General features: G+C 39.4%; 1 protein-coding gene across 1 annotated transcript in view; it reads right to left on the reverse strand.

Moving 5' to 3' along the window:
* usp43a (ubiquitin specific peptidase 43a) overlaps nt 1–21,798 on the reverse strand; it is a 484,729-nt gene that overhangs the window by 455,230 nt on the left and 7,701 nt on the right. Inside the window, exon 2 of the mRNA XM_063074321.1 lies at nt 16,889–17,026. Within this exon, the coding sequence (XP_062930391.1) occupies nt 16,889–17,026 (138 nt within the window). The remainder of the gene's footprint in view (nt 1–16,888; nt 17,027–21,798) is intronic.

The raw sequence follows: 21,798 nt of genomic DNA on the forward strand, positions 1-21,798 counted from the left end.
ACTCTATTGATGTCCTATGTGAGGAGGCCAAACTCCCTGTAGAGTTGCTTAAAGTTGTAATAGAATAAACAAGATAATATAACATAAGTACATATTTTAATGTCACATTTTCTGCATATACCCAATTTGGTTTACAGATTAGACAAAATCACTAAAGAAAGTATTACATACACCCTTGGAGGTCGACGGGGGGGGGGGTAGAGGGAGATATGGGGCTGCGGGAGGGTGGGGGTTCTACCTCCCTGAAATGGTGGTGGTACCTCCCTGAAATGAGTTTTTGCAGGGTGGGATGTCTAGTAACCCTAGGTAATTTCTCAGGTAAAGACATGTTTGGCACAGCTTTGTGAGCCAAAGGGCCTGTATTGTGCTGTAGGTTTTCTATGTTCTATGTTCTACGTGGAATATTCTCACAAACAAGAAAGTCTGCAGAAGCTGTTAATCCAAGCAACACAGATAAAATGTCCTGCCAAAGAGTCTCAGCCCAAAATGTCGAATGTATTTTCTCCCCCCCCCATAGATGCTGCCTGGTCTGCTGAGTTCCTCCAGCATTTTGTGTGTGTTACATGGAATACCCTACCTAATCCTGGGCACTACCCATTGGGAAGGATATGAGAGTTTGGAGAGGATATAGAAGAGATTTACTATAACAATCCCATGGATGAAGTTAGTGATACACTTTCAATCATTGAAGATTAACGTTATTTTCCTTGGAGCAGAGAAAGGCAAATGGAAATGCATTAGATGGACAAATAAGAGTAGCCTCTTTTCACTGAAACGTTCATAACCTGAAACCATGGCTTTAAAGTTATTTACAAAGAAATCACAGATGACAAAAGAAAAAAATAGTTTACAGAGATTAGGATACACCACTTGAAAGGGCAGTGTATCCCAACCATGTATACTAAAGTACACAGTTTCAAATGTATTTTTTGGATAAATACTTAAAGGCAAATAAGGCATAATTGATGCATGGAAAAAGGGTTTGAAATTAGACCAACTAATTTCTTATTGAATCAGCTAGCCCAGATACTAACTTCATGGAATGGAGGGCCTCTAGGGCAGGATTCCACCAGAAGGATGCACAGTCCTGTGTAATTACGGGGAAAAAAAAACAGAGAGAGAGCACCCACAGCATCTTTAGAAGTATTTATCCCACACACTCACACTAGTCAAATCAATTACTATTAATGCTGCTGATTGTCTGCCATATTTTCCTACATTGAGGCAAAATTAAAATAGTTGTGAATCAGTGATGAAGCGTTTTGCCACTTCCTAGTTATTTAAGTGTTATTTAAATACAAATTCTCCCGTCATTATTTCTTTACACATCTGATTCAAAAGCTAACTTCTGTCTGCAACTAGAGCTTAGTTCCCTTTTTCACCCACCTTAAAACAATCTTCTTTTTGAATATACTCTCAATTTATAAAGCACATTCAAACATTTTAATTTAAAATTCCCTTTACCTCTTCATCAAGATTAAAATTTGTAAGAAAAAACGCTCCTTCAAGTTTTCAGTAAAAGTACTTATTATCTAGACACAAACAAGAGAAACCACCAATGCCGCCCTCAACTGCATCTCTTCCATTTCACACACGTCTGTTTTCACCCCACCCTCCTGCCACCCTACCAGGGATAGGGTTCCTCTTGTCCTCACCTACCACCCCACCAGCCTCCGCATCCAGCACACAATTCTTCGGAACTTCCGCCATCTCCAATGGGATCCCGCTACCAAGCACATCTCTCCCACCCCCCCAACTTTCTGCTTTCTGTAGGGATCACTCCCTTGTCCTTTCATCCCTCTCCCTCCTGGCACTTGTCCTTGCAAGCAGAACAAGTGCTACACCTGGCCCTACATCTCCTCTCTCACCACCACTCAGGGCTCCAAACAGTCCTTCCAGGTGAGGCGACACTTCACCTGAGTCTGTTGGGGTCATATACTGTGTCCAGTGTTCCCCGTGTAACCTCTGTGTACCGTGGAGATCCAACATGGATTGGGCGGCCTTTTTGCCGAGCACCTGCACTCCGTCCGCCGGAAGAAGCAGGATCTCCCAGTGGCCACCTATTTTAATTCCACTTCCTATTCCCATTCTAATACGTCAATCCATGGCCTTCTTTACTGTCGCGATGACACCACACTCAGGTTGGAGGAAAAACACCTTACATTCCTTCTGAGTAGCCTCCAACCTGATGGCATGAACATCAATTTCTCAAACTTCCAGTAATGTCCTCCCCCCCACCCCCTTTTCCCTCCCTCACCTCATCACCTTACCTGCCCACTGATTCCCTCTGGTGCTCCCTCCTCCTTTCCTTTTTTCCATGGCCTTCTGTCCTCTGCTATTAGATTCCTCCTTCTCCAGCCCCGTATCTCTTTCACCAATCAGCTTCCCAGCTCTTTACTTCATCCGTCTGTGTCCTGGTTTCACCTTGTGTTTCTCCCTCACCTCTCCCAATTTTTAAATCTACTTATCTTTTTTTTCTCCAATTCTGCTGAAGGGTCTCGGCCCTGAAACTCAACAGTACTGTTTCGCATAGATGCTGCCTGGCCTGCAGAGTTCCTCCAGCATTTTGTGCATGTTGCATGTTATCGAGAATTGGATAATCTCGCACTTTCATCAAATAAAAACAACTTCTGACTGCATCAATTAAAAGGAGCATTTTGCCATAAAGAAGTCAAAATAAATGGTGCTTTATTGCTGCCATTGCATAAAATAGTGCCATCACAAATATCTCTCGATGTGCATGGGATTTTACACATTCAGGTTTTCCTTTGGCCTCAGAAAGAACCGGGGGGGGGGGGTGCAGGGTAGGCCGAGTAAGTTGCCACTTTATCCATCCATATTCTTCCATTGGCATTGACCCAGTAGGTTTCTACTTACTCAACAGGACAATGGCCCACATCTCTAACCTCAACGCTACAGAGGCATCCAGCGCAAAATAAAAGAACAAAATCATGTGTGATTGTCCCAGAGTCTCTACGAGGAAATAAGACGATGTTCCTACAGAATGCCTTCCTTCACCTTGTAGCCAATCGGACAATAGAGTTGACTTTGACAGCACAAAGCTACTGTGCCGCACCAATGGCTTTTGTGACTGCCTGGTGAGGGAAGTGTCTGAAATAAAATCTGAAATGAATTTTAACAAAGATGAAGGTCTCGCTCTAAGAACTGGAATTTGATTGTAAACAAGTTGGGACAGCCGAAACCTGATTGGATGAGGACTAACCAATCTGGAATGATGGGAGTATTAGTACCACTGGGGACTAGACATGCCCAGGCATCATCCTTAATGAAGATGGCAGAATTTGTTATCGAAACATCGGTACCCATCTAGAAGCCCGAAAAGACTTTATTCATCATATACACCAGGAAAATACTAGATCCTTCAAGATAGAAGCTCATCCTCAACCCTTCATTACCATTCCCCTCAAAACCAGCTACCCTTGGATCACATTCTATGCAGAAAACAACACACCTCTCATTCCTCTGAATAAATACAGCACAGCTAAATCAATACTAACTCTTCATAATTAGACAAGTGCTCTTTTGATACACATTTACAAGAAATGCACAGAGTTTACTGTGACAGAATGAATTGAATTGACTTTATTTGTTACATCCTTCACGAGTAAAAAACTTTACATTAAGTCTCCGTCTGAATGTGCAATGTGAAAATTATAGTCATTTGTAATAAATAGTATGTGCAACAGGACAATCAGTGTAGCATAGAAATACAATTGTATCGGCGAATTAATCAGTCTGATAGCCTGGTAGAAGAAGCGGTCCTGGAGCCTGTTGGTCCTGGCTTTTATGCTGCGGCACTGTTTCCCGGATGGTAGCAGCTGGAACAGTCTGATGGCCTGGTGGAAGAAGCTGTCCCGGAGCTTGTTGGTCCTGGCTTTTATGCTGCAGCACTGTTTCCCGGATGGTAGCAGCTGGAACAGTCTGATGGCCTGGTGGAAGAAGCTGTCCCGGAGCTTGTTGGTCCTGGCTTTTATGCTGTGGTACCGTTTTGCGGATGGTAGCAGCTGGAACTATCTTTCTGATGCGGAGGCCTGGGGAAGATTTTGCAGCTGAGCATTTAGTTTCCAGTATTTATGTGGTGAGTTCTGTGTTCAGTATTGAAAGGGCAACACTCCAAAAGGTAAAATAGCTGTGCTGCCGTCTTTAAATTGGATTTTTAAGAATGCATGTTAGCTTAATGGGAGTGAACTCTCTATTAGAAATGGCAAACTAAGATACTTATTTTCAAAACTGCACCACAGGTTTAACACTGTGATTTTATTTGCACTTATTTTTAAAAGCATTTTCTTGCTGAAGGGTCTTTTGATTGTTTCCGAGGGCAGAAGAGGAACCAATTTAAAAATCAAGATTGTTCTTTCCACGTGCAAACGCAAAGCTGGTAGCCTTGGTAACTTGTACATTTTAGATTTATAAAGGTGAGTTCCATCATACCTTCTCAGGAGCCCAAAGCCTCCTAAATAAAATATGACATTTATGCATTTATACATCAGTTCAATGAATAAAATTGATTCATTCAGTAAAAACCTTGATGTAGTTTAGAACACACAAATGACAATAAAGATTAGACTATTGTCCCTCAAGCCTGCCCTGTGATTTAATACCATAGTTGATTGTATATCAATCTCAACTCTGCATCTGTATACTCACAGTAACCTTTCATCCCCTTGTAATCTATCTACCTCTACCTTAGAAGTATTTAAAGAATGTTTCTCCATGCCTTACGAAAGAGTGTTGCAAAGGGACTGATTCCTCAAAAAAAAATTTACCTCAAATTTAAATGGGTGATCTCTTATTATTAGACAGTAATCCCCAGTTCTAGACTCTCCCACAAGGGAGACATCTCCACATCAATGAGGAAGGACAGAGTACAATTTGAGGAGTGTGGTGTATAAGCAATATATTTTATGTATTGGACAACTAGAGAGACAATGATTTAAAGGTCGAATCACGAACAAGATGAAGGGTTATGTCGATTATTTACTCTTTTCCACAGATACTGCCTGGCCTGCTGAGCTCCTCCAGCATTTTGTTGGTGCTGCTTGTATTGTGGGCATATTTTCTTTAGAACTTTTACTAAAATTTGTTTTCATGCAATATATTAGAATACTTCAAGTTTTCTTTTTTGAGCTTTTTATTCTCGAACATCTCTGATACTACATTTTTATGCTTACGAAAACCTTTTGGGTTTGTTCATATTGGGTTAATTCTCCTCTTATTCTTTCCTTTTCTGCTCCCCCACCCGAGCGCTCGCAAATTCTCAGTGGCTGCAGGAACTGAATGATCAACAAAGTATTTTGGTATCAAATACAAGAAGCTAGGTGCATCAGTGTATTTTCTAGCAATCTGATCCAGTAATGAGTTAATATTCAGTAATCGTTTGACTCTTTGAAGCTGCAAGGATGACAAAGAAAATCCCTTTCTGTCTGAAATAAACTATGTCCAGTGATTTGTTTTAGTCAGACTGCTATTAATGGTTTATCAAAATTTACTTGCTTGGCTGCAATACCAAACATCGTATGGAAAAATCAGATAATGTGAGGTTTTTATGTTTTGTGAAAACAGGAATAAAATTAATAAAAAATAACATTGTGGGGAAAGCACCAAACAATTGCTTCCTGCCATGGCCATGGAATATTTAAGTGCTAACACAATGCAAATCCTCACAGAAAATGCCCTCAGTTTGTGAATAAAATTAGTAATAATATCTGAGCAATGACATTTGCTCAATACATCATGGTTGAGAATGGGAAGATGTCCAAGAGTTGTTAGCGGCCTATTCAATATCAACCCTCATAATTATAAGAAAACCAAATTCCCTTGCAACAACACACATGTATCAAAAGGCTACAACATTACTGATGTGATGGAATCTAAGGCAACACATCCTATTCATTAACAAACAATAAAGATTGCACTTAATGCTGCAAGAATGGTTAAGATGCCTTAATTTTGGTACTGATTAAAACATGGCTTCTGCATCAATCAAAGAGGGGAGTGGAGACAAAAAGTTGTACGTTGTAAATGCCAACCAAAAATAGAAAGGAAACTTTTTCACGACTCGCCTAACATTCCATAAGCAAGTACGAGGGATTTGATAAATAAAGGAAATGTTTTAGAGAAAACATGTCACTCTCCATACCTCAGGAGGGAAGACCTTCATCTCTAGGTAAAGGCTGCGAATGGAACATTATGAGTCTAGAATTTACTTCAGCCCAATATGCTAAACATAATCCATATTCAGTGAGAAAATAAACCACTAAATTGATACTTCTGTCTGTATTGTACACATGACAGCCACAATATTATGTAGATATTCTTCACTACTTTTTCTGGAAGAATATAATCTACCTAGAATTCTCACAATAGCTTTTGTTTAAATTTTATATGTACACAAAGGCTTACAGAATGAACACTTCTCCCATCTCCCACCCCTTCCACCCCACCATTTTCCTTTTAGTGTCATTTTCATTCAACCACTCATATCCAAAATTTAAGTCTGCTAAGGACACTGAAGGTGAAGTCAACTGGCTATTTTAACGTAGCCACAAAGCCTGCCAACACTGACTGAAAAATGGCCTCACAGATGAAGTGTTGGATTAATTTCCTAATAAATAGCTCCAACCAGCCAAAAGTGAAAAAGGGTAGATTGGCTCCTATTAGTAAATTAAATTAAATTTTGATCCTTCTCTCCTCGAGCAATAAGACTCCACTGACACAAGCATACTGTTAAGGATTGAGTGTTAGTAGAACATTCAACAACAGGAAACATCAAGACAGATTTGTTTCTAACCTGAAACTTAATCAGGAGCAGATATAGGTACTTTGGACCCTCAAGCTGCTTTAAAATCTTATCACACCATTTTCTATACCCTGCAATTTCTCTAATATCCTAAAATCTATTCATGCATTTTGAATGCAATCAGTGACAGAATCTTCATAGTCCTTTATGGTACAGAGTTCCAAATATTCACTGCCCTTTGAAATATTATACAGTGGATTCCAGTTAATTGGGCCATCGAGGCAGGCATTTATTTTGGACAACTCTTAAAGAGCAAAAATTAAATTGAGAAAATAGCCAGGATTCCCTTAATTTATTTGGGATAATATGCCACTGAATTGGGACAGGAGACTGTTGCCAAACAGTTTCTAACTAGGGTCAGTCACGTGCACTTGCAGGGCTGTTAAACACTGCACTGTGCTCAGAGCAATCAGTTTTTAAAAGGATTCAGTTTTGTGTGCTTGTGTTCAAAAAGCAGTGATTTTTGCCACTGATAGTCGATGAGAAATAAGCAGTAAAGACAATTCAGAACTGTTTTGCTCGCTGCAGTTTCAAGCATTCAGGCTTAGAGATGCCAGAAATTGTTTGGAGTGAAAATGAAACAATTTCACGACTTCAACAAGTTATGAAGGTATAGACAATCATCTTAAATGTCACAGTGAAAATGAAGATTTGGAGGATGCAATAATCTAAAGTATTGCATGAAGGCAGTCCATTATCTACATTGGGTGTTCGTGCTGGGTGTCTATTTACAGTCAATTAAAAAGAGCACAGCAAATTAATTCCTCCATTGGTAACTATTAGGAACTAATACACAGTTTTATCATATTGTCATGGCATTTGGTCTTGAATGGAGGTGAATGATTAAACAGTCAAGAATAGTAGGATTAAAGGACAGAAGAGTCCTGTATGTGACTGTGAAGGATGAGGTCACAACACTCAGCACTAGCTCCAGCCTGGTGATGGATAACCCTGTCAACTTTCTTTTGAGGCCTCACTATCACAGTTGCCAGACTGCAGCCAGCTTTATTCATTCCTATGCACAAGTACTGGACAATAATCATCACTGATGGGGGACATTATAATTCCCCTTACATATCCACCACCTGAAAGTTAATACGCCAAGCAAGACCTTTAACTGAACTAGCCAAATAAGAGCAAGTCAGAAACTGGTTATCTAATGGCAAGTAACACACATCCTGACCATGTAATCAATATCACACAAGTCGGGAGCATGATCAACTATTCTTCACCTACCTGGGAGTAGGAGCTCAACTTTATCCACAGCAAACCCTGTTTGATCAAGCTCTCAAACCAAAAACAAATTATTCTCTCCTTCCACTTTCAATGTGCTAAAGAAACAGAGTGCAACATCTGCAAATGCAGTGTATTATCTTGACTAGGCTGTTCCAAACCTACAATCTCTACCATTTTGACAGTCAAGGGTAACAACACCTTCAGAAATATAACACCTGCAAGTGTGATGACACGAGGGGAATGAAATGAGTTATGACAGTGCAAATGCCTCATGGAAATAGGGATTAACTGAATGACCATGTCACAACTTGGCAGATGGAATCTAATGTGGGAAAATGTATGGTTATCAACTTTGGCAGAAGTAAAGTCAATTGTTGTTAAAATGCTGAGAGATTGGGAAATGTTCAAAAGGATTTGGGTGTCTTTGTACAAAAGCCACTGAAGGGTACTACGCAGGTGCCACAAAAATAGGAAGATACTTGCAGGTTGGTTGCAAATGCAAGAGGATTTGATTACAAAAGCCTTAACACAATTATGGAAACATAGTGTACATTGTAATAGTGTGGCCTTGGAGTGACCAGACCTGGAATATTATGTATAATTCAGGTCTACCTAACAAAAAAAAAGGATATGCACTTAACACTGTATGAACTCAGCGGGGCAGGCAGCATCTAAGGAAAAGAGACCACCTATGGGGAAAAAAATATATATATATTTATATTCATTCCAAGAAGAGTGCAGCAAAGATTCACCTAGGGTGGCATATCTGTTACAGGCACAGGGAGTGACAACACAATGCCTCTATTCTTTAGCGTTCAACCGTATATTCTACCAGCCTTATTGAAACCTGTACAGTTCTTACAAGGTCTGACAAACTGGATATGGGGTAGTTGATTCTCCCTGGCTAAGTAGTTTAAAACTAAGTGTCATAGTCTCAAAATAAATCGAAGGCCATTTACAACAGAAATGAGAAGAAATATTTCAAAGGGCAGTGAACATTTGGAACTCTGTACCATGAAGGACTATGAAGATTCTGTCACTGATTGCATTCAAAATGCATGAATAGATTTTAGGATATTAGAGAAATTGCAGGGTATAGAAAATGGTGTGATAAGATTTTAAAGCAGCTTGAAGGTCCAAAGCGCCTATATCTGCTCCTGATTCTCATTCTTATTCCTCTCCAAAAGTCACACACCATTCTGTATCTGAAATACGTTCAGTCCTTATAAACAAGAGAAAATCTGTTGATGCTGGAAATCCAAGTAACACACATACAAAATGCTAGAGGAACTCAGCAGGCCAGGCAGCATCTATGGAAAAGAGTACAGTCGATGTCTTGGCCCAAAACTTGACTGTACTCTTTACCATAGATGCTGCCTGGCCTGCTGAGTTCCTCCAGCATTTTGTGTCTATTTCAGTCCTTATTAACTATTGATCTGTATTCAACAGGTTACCCCCAGACCCTAGCTCACATTTGTCCTCAGTTAATGCATCTATATTCATATACACATTGAGGAACCATTGTCGGTATGCACGATGATCAGTTTGCAGACTACAGCGTTACTTGGCTCTCTCTTGAGCAATGTTCTGATGGAGAGGAGACTTTGCCTTCATAGCCACATTTTCCAGTTTCAAAATTGATCTATATTTTCAGTCAATAGATGTAGCTTGTTAGCTAAGCCAAGCATGTAATGTGTTTATAACCTTTAAGGTCATAGTAACATTTCTTTACTGGTGATGGGAGATACTGAGTAAAAAAAAGGCCATGGGGTGGGGGGAAATGAGCATATAATCACTGTCCTCCATCGCTGCTAGGTCCAAATCCTTGAACTTACTAACCCAAACAATGCTGTGGGAGTGTTCTTATCAAAAGGTTTGCAGAAAGCAAACAGATGGCTCGTTTTCATCTTCCCAAATTAGAAACAGGCAGTCATTACTGGATTAGTCCACAATGCCTACATCCCTTAATTGATTACATTGTGATAAGTTTACAAACTTATCAATCCCTTCTTCCAATTACACTTCCCACCCCACACCGCCCTGAAAACTGTCATGCATTCCAATACCAGCTTGAATTTATTTTGTGTCTTTAGTGTAGAGTAGCCTGCCAAAGCACTTAACAGGAGTGTATATGAAACCACATTTTACAGTAATCCACAACTCCAGTATTTGTAGTACTGACATCATCCAAGTAGAGGTTAGCACCAGAAATAAACCTCAAACTCGCTGGTTTATGTGCATAATTAAATATCGACTCCAAATTATCCCAAATGAAACCCTTTCACAAACAAAGATCATATCCATCAATTAAACACAACAATATCAGAATTCTGTGTCCCAGTATCTTCAAAACTATCTTCAGAAATGATAAATTTCAAAACAGTAGAACATCCTGAAACTTTCTAGTGTCTCCTGTTATAAAGTACTGCCTTCAGTTCCTGAAGCAAAAAATTCTTTTAATCTGCGGTTTAGATTGAATGCAGTATGATTTGTTTGTTCACCAAGCCTTAAATGACACAACCTCAAACAGAACACTTTGGTACAGTTTCAGTTGCTTAAAGAGTAGAAAAGTAAAGGAATACAGGCCATCCCAATGTTATGAATGCTCAACTTATGGTCATCCTTTACATGCAAACATGCTCCCATATTATTAAACTCAAATATCCAATGTACATCAAGTTCAGTCCTACAATGAAAGTAATTTATAGTTTCCTTTCTATGTTCCTCTCACTCTCCACCTTAAGGAACTATTCTTTCTCCTCAGTCTTATGTGCTTTTAAAGTCATTCATTCCAACACAATGGAGCCTTTTTTTGCACTTTTCAATTTAAGGACAAAAAAAATAGACTTATGGGTATCTGTAAAAAGAGAACCATTCACTATCCAGAGGCAACCTACAATGCTGCTAGAAAGTTTGTGAACCCTCGTAAAATTTTCTGTTTCTGCATAAATATGACCTAAAAATGTGATGAGATCTTCACGCAAGTCCTAAAACTAGAGACAGAGAATCCAGTTAAATAACTACAATAAGCATTATACTTGTTCATTTATTTACTGAGCAAAATGATCCAATATTACATATATTTGTTGCAAAAAGTATGTGAACCTTTGCTATCTGTAACTGGTGTGACTCCCTCCTTGTACAGCAATAACTTCAACCAGACACTTCTGGTAACTGTTAGTGAGTCCTGCACATCAGCTTGGAGGAAGTTTAGGCCATTCCTCCTTACAAAACTGTCTACTCTGGTGGCTTCCTTACATGAACTGCTTGCTTCATGTCAGTCAACAAGAATTTCTATAGGATTAAGGTCAGGACTTTGATTCAGACATTCCAAAACATTAATTTTCTTCTTTTTAAACCATTCCGTTGTTGATTTACTCTTCTCTTTCAGATCATTGTCGTGTTGCATTATCTAACTTCTCATAAACCTTAGGTGACGGACTGCTACCCTGACATTCTCCTGTAAAATTTCTTGATACTATTTTGAGTTCATTGTTCCCTCAACGATCGCAAGCTGACCGGGCCCTGAGGTAGCAAAGCAGCCCCAAACCATGATGCTCCTTCCACCATGCTTCACAGTTGGGATGAGGTTTTGGTGAATTGTGTGCAGTGCCCTTTTTCCTCCAAACATAGCAATATGTGTTTCTGCCAAAAAGTCCAACTTTTGTCACAACTGTCCACAGAACATTGTCCCAGAAGCTTTGTAGAACATCCAGGTGGTCTTTTGCAAACTTGAGATGTGCAGCAATGTGTTTTTTTTTGGAAAATGGTGGTTTCCTCTGTGGTGTCTTTCTATGAACACCATTCCTGTTCAGTATTTTTCTTATAGTGGACACATGACTGAGCTCTAGAGTTTTCTGCAGGTCTTTTTCTGTTACCCATTGGTTCTTTTTCACCTCCTTCAGCATTACACATTGTGCTCTTGGTGTGACCTTTGCAGGATGCCCACTCCTAGGGACAGTAGGAACAGTACTGAGTTTCCTCCATTTGTAGACAATTTCTTACTGTTGACTGATGAACATTCAGGTCTTTAGAAGTGCTTTTGTAGCCTTTTCCAGCTTCATACATCTCTACAATTCTTCTAAGGTCCTCTGAAAGTTGTTTTGATTAAGGCACAGCACACACAAACAGATCTTTCTTGAGAAGAGCAGGCTCGGTCAGTAACCCGACTTTGTGTGTGCTTTTATAAGGCAGAACACCTCTACAACCCACACCTTCAGTCTCATCCCATTGATTGGAACACCTGACTCCAAGTAACTTTCGTAGAAGGCATTACCCCAGAGATTCACATATTTTTTCCAACAAATACATGAAATATTGGATTATTTTTCTCAATAAATAATACAAAAGGCATTATACTTGTTGATTTATTTATTTAATTGAGTTCTCTATCTAGTTTTAGTACTTACATGAAGATCTGATCACATTTTAGGTCATATTTATGCAGAAATGGAGAAAATTCTGCAGGCTTCACAAACTTTCTAGCACCACTGTATACACAAAGCCAGTCAACTTGCAAATCCACCTTCTACTGGGTAAGTCATGGAGCAACACGACATTAATAGTGTCATTGAATAATTGCAGGTGAAAGGTACTATTTGGTTCATGCATCTAAAGCGACCGTGCACCCTTTTCAACGCCCTTATTAAATCTTAAATAAATGCTATGTTTTCTTGCCCATGTGCTAACTGGAAATCTCTCCGTATTTTCAGTCAGTGAGCAGATTTTGATCTTGCATATCAATATACAGTGTCAGCAACACTCGTCAAGATGTTTTATCTTCATCTCCCGATTTTTATTCTCTTGCAAATAAATCAAAAGTAATAAACACACTTCATGATGATGCACATCAGATTCTACACAAAGTCAAAAACTAATGCTGATGTCTTTCTTTTCTTTTCAAATCTTTTTATTGTTATATTATCAGAGAAAATAACATGAGTACATTGAAGTAACAACACTTACAATCTCTCAAAAAAGACATTATCTTAAAGGTTGAAAAAAAAATGTGATAACAAAAAAACCTACTAAGCAGAAAAGTGAGAAAACAAAAGAACCCATTAGGTGTACAACCCCGGAGTCATGCGTCATACAAAAAGCTTCTATAAATAAACACCAAACCGCCAGCAAGAAAAGAAAATATACTAAAAAATTTACAATTGGATCGTGGAAAAATTATATCAATCAGCTCAAATGATAATAACGAGCAAATGAGCCCCATCTTTTCTCAAAATCAAATAAAGGTTCAAAGGTTCGACTTCTAATTTTCTCCAAACTAAGACATAGCATCACTTGAGAGAACCATTGTGACAAAGTGGGAGCTGATGTATCCTTCCACTTCAACAAAATGGCCCTCCTAGCTATCAATGTAACAAATGCAATAACATGTTGGTCAGACACAGAAATACCATGAATATTTTGAGGAATTATTCCAAAAAGCACAGTTAATTTATTAGGTTGTAGATTAATTTTATTGAGAAAATTTGGAAGAATTTGTAATTTATTATTTCAATGGGATAAGCGTCCTTTATCTAAGATTAAACAGGATTGGGAAAAGGAACTTAATTTGACTTTTATGACGGAGGATTGGATGCGGATTTTGAAGTTGGTTAACTCTTCTTCAATTTGTGCTAGCCATTCATTAATTCAATTTAAAACTGTACATCATTATCATGTAACGAAGGAGAGACTTTCTAAAATCTTTTCTAATGTTGATAGTCATTGTGATAGATGTAAAACTGAGATAGCTACACTGACACATATGTTTTGGTCTTGTTCTATATTGGAACAGTTCTGGAAGTCGTTTTTTTCAAATTTGATGCTTATGTCACAAAAGCAACTTCCTGATGTTAGTCATGAATTTACTTGTGAGTTTGAAACTTTGGTTCCCTGCACTGTGAACAGAACCTGACTTGAAGTCAGTTTCCACTTTTAACTTTCCCAATATGATCGCAAGCTTATGTCTCCCTAACATTAACTCTCACTTGCCTGCTTCCAAGCATGAAGTGCCCCAACACAGAAGAATTTCCTTAATAATAGTGATCAGCTTGTTAGGTTTGTTTGGATAAGCTCCCAAGCCTCATTGGCCCAATTTGCACAGCATGCCAGGAGAGATTTAAGCAGATTAATAATATCATGACGACAATATTTTCCTATAAATCCGTAGGTTACAGACCTTGCTGTTTTAACAGAGATTTGATACTTTGAGCATCAAGTCTATTAACTAGCTAGATTTTATTCAACATTATTAAAGCAACACCAATCATGGAGTATCCCATTTTCCCATTGCACCTCCTTTGTGCATGAGCTGCATATATCTACATTTAATCTCTTCCATATCTCTACCTTTCCATCTCATCATAAGTGGTGAACAGATGGTATAGTACTGAAGGCAAAAAAAAAGGCTAAAATTGCTTAGGAAACCTTCTCATAAAAAAAATATTTTTTATAACAGAAAGACAATACTTCCACTAAATCATGCATATGTGCTTCTGACATAACATGTAAGTCTGGAGTCAAATAATGTGATTTGTTGAACTTTGTCACAATAGATTAAGTCAATTTGCTTATATGATAATAGTACTTCTACAAAGCCAAAACAATTTAAAAGCTGTCATACTGTAACAATGAAGAGAATTACTACAAAAGCTGCAGCAAAGAGATGCAATGTTCATCTCCACACTGTGTAAATCCATGTTTTCCTAACAGAAAATTGGGAATTATTTCTTAAGCACAAAGAACATATATTAATGAATGTGCAACAAAGATGAACTGAAGTATAAACTTATTTAGATAAAGGCAGAACTCAAATTATTTCAGATAACAAATCCTACATGCAAAGCACATAAGTGGATACCACATCCTTTGCGTTCTTGATTTGAGGTACACTTTGTGAATTTGTTCACAATTTGGAAACCACTATTCCACCAACCTGTACCTTGCCAGGAGACAATCATTCCAAATTTCTCACTGGGCTACAAAGCCATAGCACCTGAATAAATACAAATTCTACCAAATAGGAGATAAATGACATCTCACATATGAAATCAATGGCAGCAACAATTGCCTAGCATAATAAGAACATGTTGAAGTTTATTACATGGATGAAGTGATGACTGTGTTCTTACAGAAAGCGTTCTTTTACAATAGGGCAAATAAAACACTAAAAATAAACTTAATTCTCAGTTCCACAGAAAAGATGGAAACATCAATAATTTCTGAATATCCTCAGAATTCGAATGCACATTTGAAATAACGCAAGGTACTCTTCTAGTTTTGACTTGCAGGAATAATGAGCCAATAATCAATTGTTTGCACTGGTAACTATAGAGCAAAAGTGTGTTAGCACATGTACATGGGCCTTTGCAAACAAACAGTCTTAGAAGTTTTGGATCCTGCCACAGCATTTACCTCGGTTCCAAGAAAGTCAAAGACCATGATTCTTTGCAGCAGGATTACTATGGTCTGAAATACTTTACTTTCACCTCCTCCACCTAAAGGGTTTGAACTTGTGATAATATTACAATAAATGGCTAATTCACACCTTCCTCAAAACAAAATGAAAATTAGAGATTACTCACAAATTCGCTATCCGTTGAGGTGGCTGTGGAAAACGTATTAAAGAATAGTGCTGATCCACAAGCACACCATGACATCACATGTTGGTACTTACACAGACAGACCATCATCAATTCTGCAGTGTGGGTTAGTATATTTATAGTTAGTTATAGTTTGTAATCCAGGGAGCGGAAAGCGCAGAATCAAATATCGCTATGATGATTGTACGTTCTAGTATCAATTGTTTGGCGACAATAAGGTATAAAGTATATGCTGGCAATGACCAGTGATCAAGGCAGATATGACAAATTAGAATTTTGAACGGATCTGGATGCTTATTTTAAGACCCCAATAAACATCTATTTTTCTTTCATAAATATATATTAAAAAAACAAGTTTCTTCCAACAAAATCTGCAAACGTTTAGTAAGAATTCACTGATAATTTGCTTTGCATTAACCATTGCCACTATTAATAATGGTTAATCATTGACAAATATTTATAACATACTTTAGTTAAAAAACAAAGACGCCACTATTAATAATGGTTAATCATTGACAAATATTTATAACATACTTTAGTTAAAAAACAAAGACATTGCTGTTCTAAATAAATTTAGTACCAAAACCCATAACTTCATTTAAATAATAATGCTTCACCTTTGTATTCAGAAGAACTACATTCATTGCTTATATTTTATCTACAATAATCATGACACTCCACGTGACCATCATGTGAATATTGATTACTCAAACAAAATTTTAACTACTAAAGCAAAATACTGTGCTGGAAAATCTAAACATAGAAACAGAAAATGTTGGAAATAACAAGTCAGGAAGAACCCATGGAAAACGTGTTATTATTCCAGGCTGATGGCCTTGTATCAAAAAGAAGAAAGAAATCTGGTCTATGATGTTAACTCTGTGCCTCTCTCCAAAAGAGTTCATTTATTTTGTAAATATATCCAACGTTGTCTGTTTTTATTCACGTTTTTACAGAGCGGCTGCATTGCAAACAGTAAAGCACTTAATGCTGAGACTGTAAAATTTCTCCACTAAATTTATAGATAAAGTGGTATGGGGGAGATAATTATTACCAGAACATATCATTCATATGTACCAAACTGGCTTATAGGGCATATTTTGAGGTAGTTTATCAGACTATTTTATTATTCTTACATTAACAACAGGACAAACGCCCTCTAAACAACACAAAGTGTGGATTATAAGCGGTGATTTCTGCAATAAAATAAATTGTGCAGTTTGCACTAAGGTACCTTTACAGAAGGCTTCGCCTTTTTGTTGGGTGAACAATTGAGGTCTTCGTGAATTCTGTTCAGTAACCACAGAAGAAACTCAAGTGCATCATGCTGGGAATTTCCACGAAATTGGGATCCATATTTTGCAACTATATTCTGAAATAAAACAATCATTCCTCATTAAAACAAGATTTATCACAATGTTTAAAAAAAAAGAGTATGCATAGTTGTTAAAACCCAGAGATAATTATTCAGCAATTCAGTTCATCCACCCTGGAAACACCATCTATGTGAAGATGATTGAAAAAACTGGCAAGAGTTAATTGCTGGATATTGGAAACAAAAGTGGAAAGCCCTGGAAGTAGAGAAAGTTTTTTCAGTGAATCCAATGTTGAAGCAAATGTGTAATGTTAGGTACCTCTTCTGTGGATGCTGACAAACCAGCTGAGTGTTTCCACTGACTGACTTGACATACAGGCAGCATCCTGGTAAATCTCTTCTGCACCCTTCTCAAACCTCCACATTCTCTTATAATGGAGTTACCAGAATTGAATGCAACCCTTCAGGTGCAGCCTAACCACAGTTTTATAAAGCTGCAAAATAAATTCCTGACTTGGGAAGACCAACCAAGATAGGACTTACATAGGACTTACAGCAGGGCGCTGACAAGTGCAGTAGAACAGAGAGATCTGGAAATACAGATCCATAAATCCTTGAAAGTGGCATTACAGGTAGATAGGGTCACAAAGAAAGCTTTTAGTACTTTGGCTTTCATAAATCAATGCATAGAGTACAGGAGTTGGATGTTATGTTGAAATTGTGTAAGATGTTGGCGAGGCCTAATTTGAAACATTGTGTGCAGTTTAGGTCACACACCTACATAAAAGATGTCAATAAGATTTAAAGAGTGCAGAGAAAATTTACAAGGATGTTGCTAGGATTTGAGGACCTAAGTTAAAAGGAAAGGGTGAACAGGTTACGATTTTATTCCCTAGAATGTAGAAGATTGAGGGGAGATTTGACAGAGGTAAACAAAATTATGGGGTTAAGTGCAAGCAGGCCTTTTCCACTGAGGTTGGGGAGACTACAATTAGAGGTCATGGGTTAAGAGTGAAAGGTGAAGTATTTAAAGGGAACACGAGGGGAATTTCTTCACTTAGAGGGTCATGAGAGTGCGGAATGAGCTGCCAGCACAAGTGGTGCACGCAAGCTCGATTTCAATGTTTAAGAGAAGTTTGGATAGGTACATGGATGAGAGGGGTTCGTGGAGGGCTATGGTCTAGGTGCAGGTCAATGGGACAAGGCAGATCAATGGGTCAGAACAGACTAGATGCATCAAAGGACCTGCTTCTGTGCTTAAGTGCTCTATGACCCTATGACCCTTGAACTCAATGCTTCGATTAATAAAGGTAAGCATGCCACGTGTTCCTTTATTATGATATCAACATGCGTGGCCACTTTCAGCAAGTCAGCTATGAAAGTCAGGTGTTTGTTACTCAGGGGTGGCATGTACTAGATTTCTTCACAAAATAAAACTCCAAATAATGTCAATAAAAATTTTCAACATTGAGAGCAAACCTCACAATTTAGACTCTCAGATTTATCCAGCATACAGTTAGGCCCTCCAGTCCATCAAGTTCACATCAGCATCCAATTGCATTAATCCTGCATTAATCTCATTTTACACTCCCTCCATTCTCACCAACTACCCCAGAGCTTAAACACACAAACACACACCTTCAGTGAGTGGCCAGATACCAACTTGCACAGCTTTGTGATGTGGAAAGAAACCCAAGTAATTAAAGGTAACACAAACCCTAAACCAGGTGTTCCACAGAGCACTTACTTAATGATATTGGCCAATGGCACAAAAAAAAACTCCTGCTATAGACCAACTGTACCAGAAGTCGGAACTGAATCCCAGTCACTGAGGATGTGTTGAAGCAAATCTGTTAGCTACACTATCAATTCCTTGATATATGTTACTAATGTGTTATTTTGAACAAAAAGCAAACTGCTGGAGGAGCTCAGCAGGGCAAGCAGTGTGTAGAGGGAAATGGACAGTTGATATTTTAAGCCAGGATCCTTCACCTGGACTGCGAAGTGGATATTTGCTAAAACACATGTATTCTCGTCCTTCAAGATTTACGTAGTAAATATTTCAACCATTCATCTAGATAAGAATAATTTAATGAAACCACAAACGATTTCATAATTAGGATAGCAAGGTTCTGCCCTTGAGTGCCCTTGAACCTCTGGAGAGGGAATAGCTATATTGCTGGAACATGCCAATGGATCAATACCAGCAGATTGTTATCCAAATGAACTTGAAGGCTGATGAGAAAAGAAAATGAAAATTTCACAAATAGGGAATGGGGGGGGGGGGGGAGGAACCACAGAACAGCAAAACAAAAGGTACCATGACATACGTTTAAACAAAAGGTACCATGACATACATTTAAACAAACAGTGGATTCCAGGTAATATGGACACATCAGGTCCGGTACATTTTGATCCCAAAAAGTGGATGCCCCAATTAGCCAAAGTTTCACAGAAATAGTTAATAAGTATAAAAAGGCAAATTATATACTTAAATGAAATACAGAGCAAATTAGAACACTACCAATAGTACTATAAAACTGTGTATTAGTTTCTAATAGTTATTAGGAATATCAGGGCCTGTTTATGGCCTTTGTCAACCTCCCCAAAACATTCGACACTGTGCAAAGAGAGCTCTTATGGGATGTCCTCCTCAAGTTTGGCTGTCCCAATAAATTAGTTAACGTCCTCCGCCAGTTCCACAATGGAATGACTGCTCGGATGACCATTGGAGGACAAGAGTCCAAGCCCTTCCTTGTACACACAGGGGTGAGGCAGGGGTGTGTGCTAGCGCCAGTGCTCTTTAACATCTTCCTCTTGTGTGTTACCAAGCTTCTCAACAATGAGACTGAAGGCAGCAGCGGTGTGGCAGTGGACGTCAGATTAAATGGCAACCTCTTTGACATCAGGAGGCTCCGCACAACCACCAAACTCCATGGAGAACGGCTCCTAGAGCTGGAGTACGCAGACGACTGTGCTTTTGTGGCCCATACTCCAGAGGATCTTCAGACTGTCCTTGCTATGGCGGTGAGAGCGTACAGCAGGACGGGGCTCACTGTCAATACCACCAAGACAGAATGGTTTGCCAATGGAGTACCAGTGTCCCACTCACTCTACCTACCTTCACTGTTGGTGATGAAAAGCTGTCAGTGGTGCCAAATTTCAAATACCTGGGGAGCATTCTCTCTGAGGATAGCGGCATTGACAACGACATCCAGAGCCGCATTAAACAGGCATCAGCTGCCTTTAGGAGACTTTGGCGTAGAGTCTTTCAGAACAGGAGCTTTCGACCCTCCACAAAGGTCGCCGTATACCAAGCGGTTTGTGTCACCACCCTCCTTTATAGCTGTGAAGCTTGGGTAACCTACAGCCATCACATCAAGTCCTTGGAGCGCTTCCACATAAGCTGCCTCCAGCGCATCCTGGAAGTTACCTGCCGTGAGCGGGAGCCTCACACTGAAATACTTGTAAAGACCAACTGCAGAAGTATTGAGGCCATGATCACCCAGCATCAGCTGCAGTTGCTGGGGCACATGATAAGGATGCCCCCATGTCGGCTACCCTGTAGAGTGTTATACGACCAGCTACATCATGGTCGATGCTCAGCTGGAAGGCCGAAGAAGCGCTGTAAGGATCAGATAAAGGACGCTTTAAGGAAGTGCAAGATCAGACCCGAGGACCTGGAGGAGGTTGCAGCTGACCGTACCACTTGGCGACAGCTGTGTAGGGGCGGGGTTCGTATTCTGGAGATGGAAAGAACAACCAGAAGACAGCAGAAGAGAGCCAGGAGAAATGCAGCCATGGTTGCCACCACTACCACATATACATGTCCCACCTGCAATAGAGCTTGTGGGTCCAGGATAGGACAGTATAGTCATCAAAGATCTCACCGTTAAAGGAGTGGGTGTCGTCATCCGATTTCGATGGACAACCGAAGAAGAATAGTTATTGATGGAGGAATTCATCCAGTGTATGCAATGAATAAAATCTTTGCAGACGTGTTTACAGCTTTTCTTCTTCTCCGTATCACCCCTGCTGGGACATAGACTGCCAACAGACCCTCGCCAGAGCCCTCAGTCCAGGGTCATTCTTTCATGTTGCTTGCCGGTATAGCCCACCCTCTTTATCTATCCTTCCTCTCAGGGATGAAGCCTTCTGAACTTCGGTTGGCATTTCTCTAGCTCTGGGTTTTTGCAGGATGGGTTTGCTAGCCTCATGCCCAACCCTCCTCCTTTCACATCCGGGCGTGGGACCGTCCATGGAGGAATTGTGCAAAGCTCAAAGAATGCAAAACCTTCAAATTTCTCTCCTTACAAGCAGCCATAAAACAAAGAAACCGAATAAACCCATTCAAAAAAAATGTCAAACACCCAATGTGCAGAAAAAGAACAAATTATGCAAACAATAAAATAAAGCAAATAACATTCAGAACTGAAGCTCACAAAAGAGCGTCCACGAAGCCAGTCATCACTGCAGCCGATTCAGGAGCCCATTAGTTGCAGGCAACAGCCTCAGTTAAGCACAGATACAAGTAAACCTCACCGAACAGCAAGCTGAATGCCAGGCCATCCCTCTCCTCCAGCCCCAAGACCCTGGCCTTTTCAATGTGACCCAGCACTTAACTGGCCAAACATCAGCTCGTTTCTCGATCTCAGACCCGGGCCCTGTTGCTTCAATATACTCTGGGGTCTGGGCGCCATCACCTCAATTCAGCCCATACCCAACCTTTCGAATCTGGCCTGTTGCTTAAATCAGCCATACATGTTGTTCCTCGCTCTCAGGCCCAACACCTCTTACAGGTTATACAAGTGGTTCTAAAGCTCAACTGC

The sequence above is a fragment of the Mobula hypostoma genome, chromosome 22 (genome assembly GCF_963921235.1).
Source record: "Mobula hypostoma chromosome 22, sMobHyp1.1, whole genome shotgun sequence".
NCBI classification, from domain to species: domain Eukaryota; kingdom Metazoa; phylum Chordata; class Chondrichthyes; order Myliobatiformes; family Myliobatidae; genus Mobula; species Mobula hypostoma.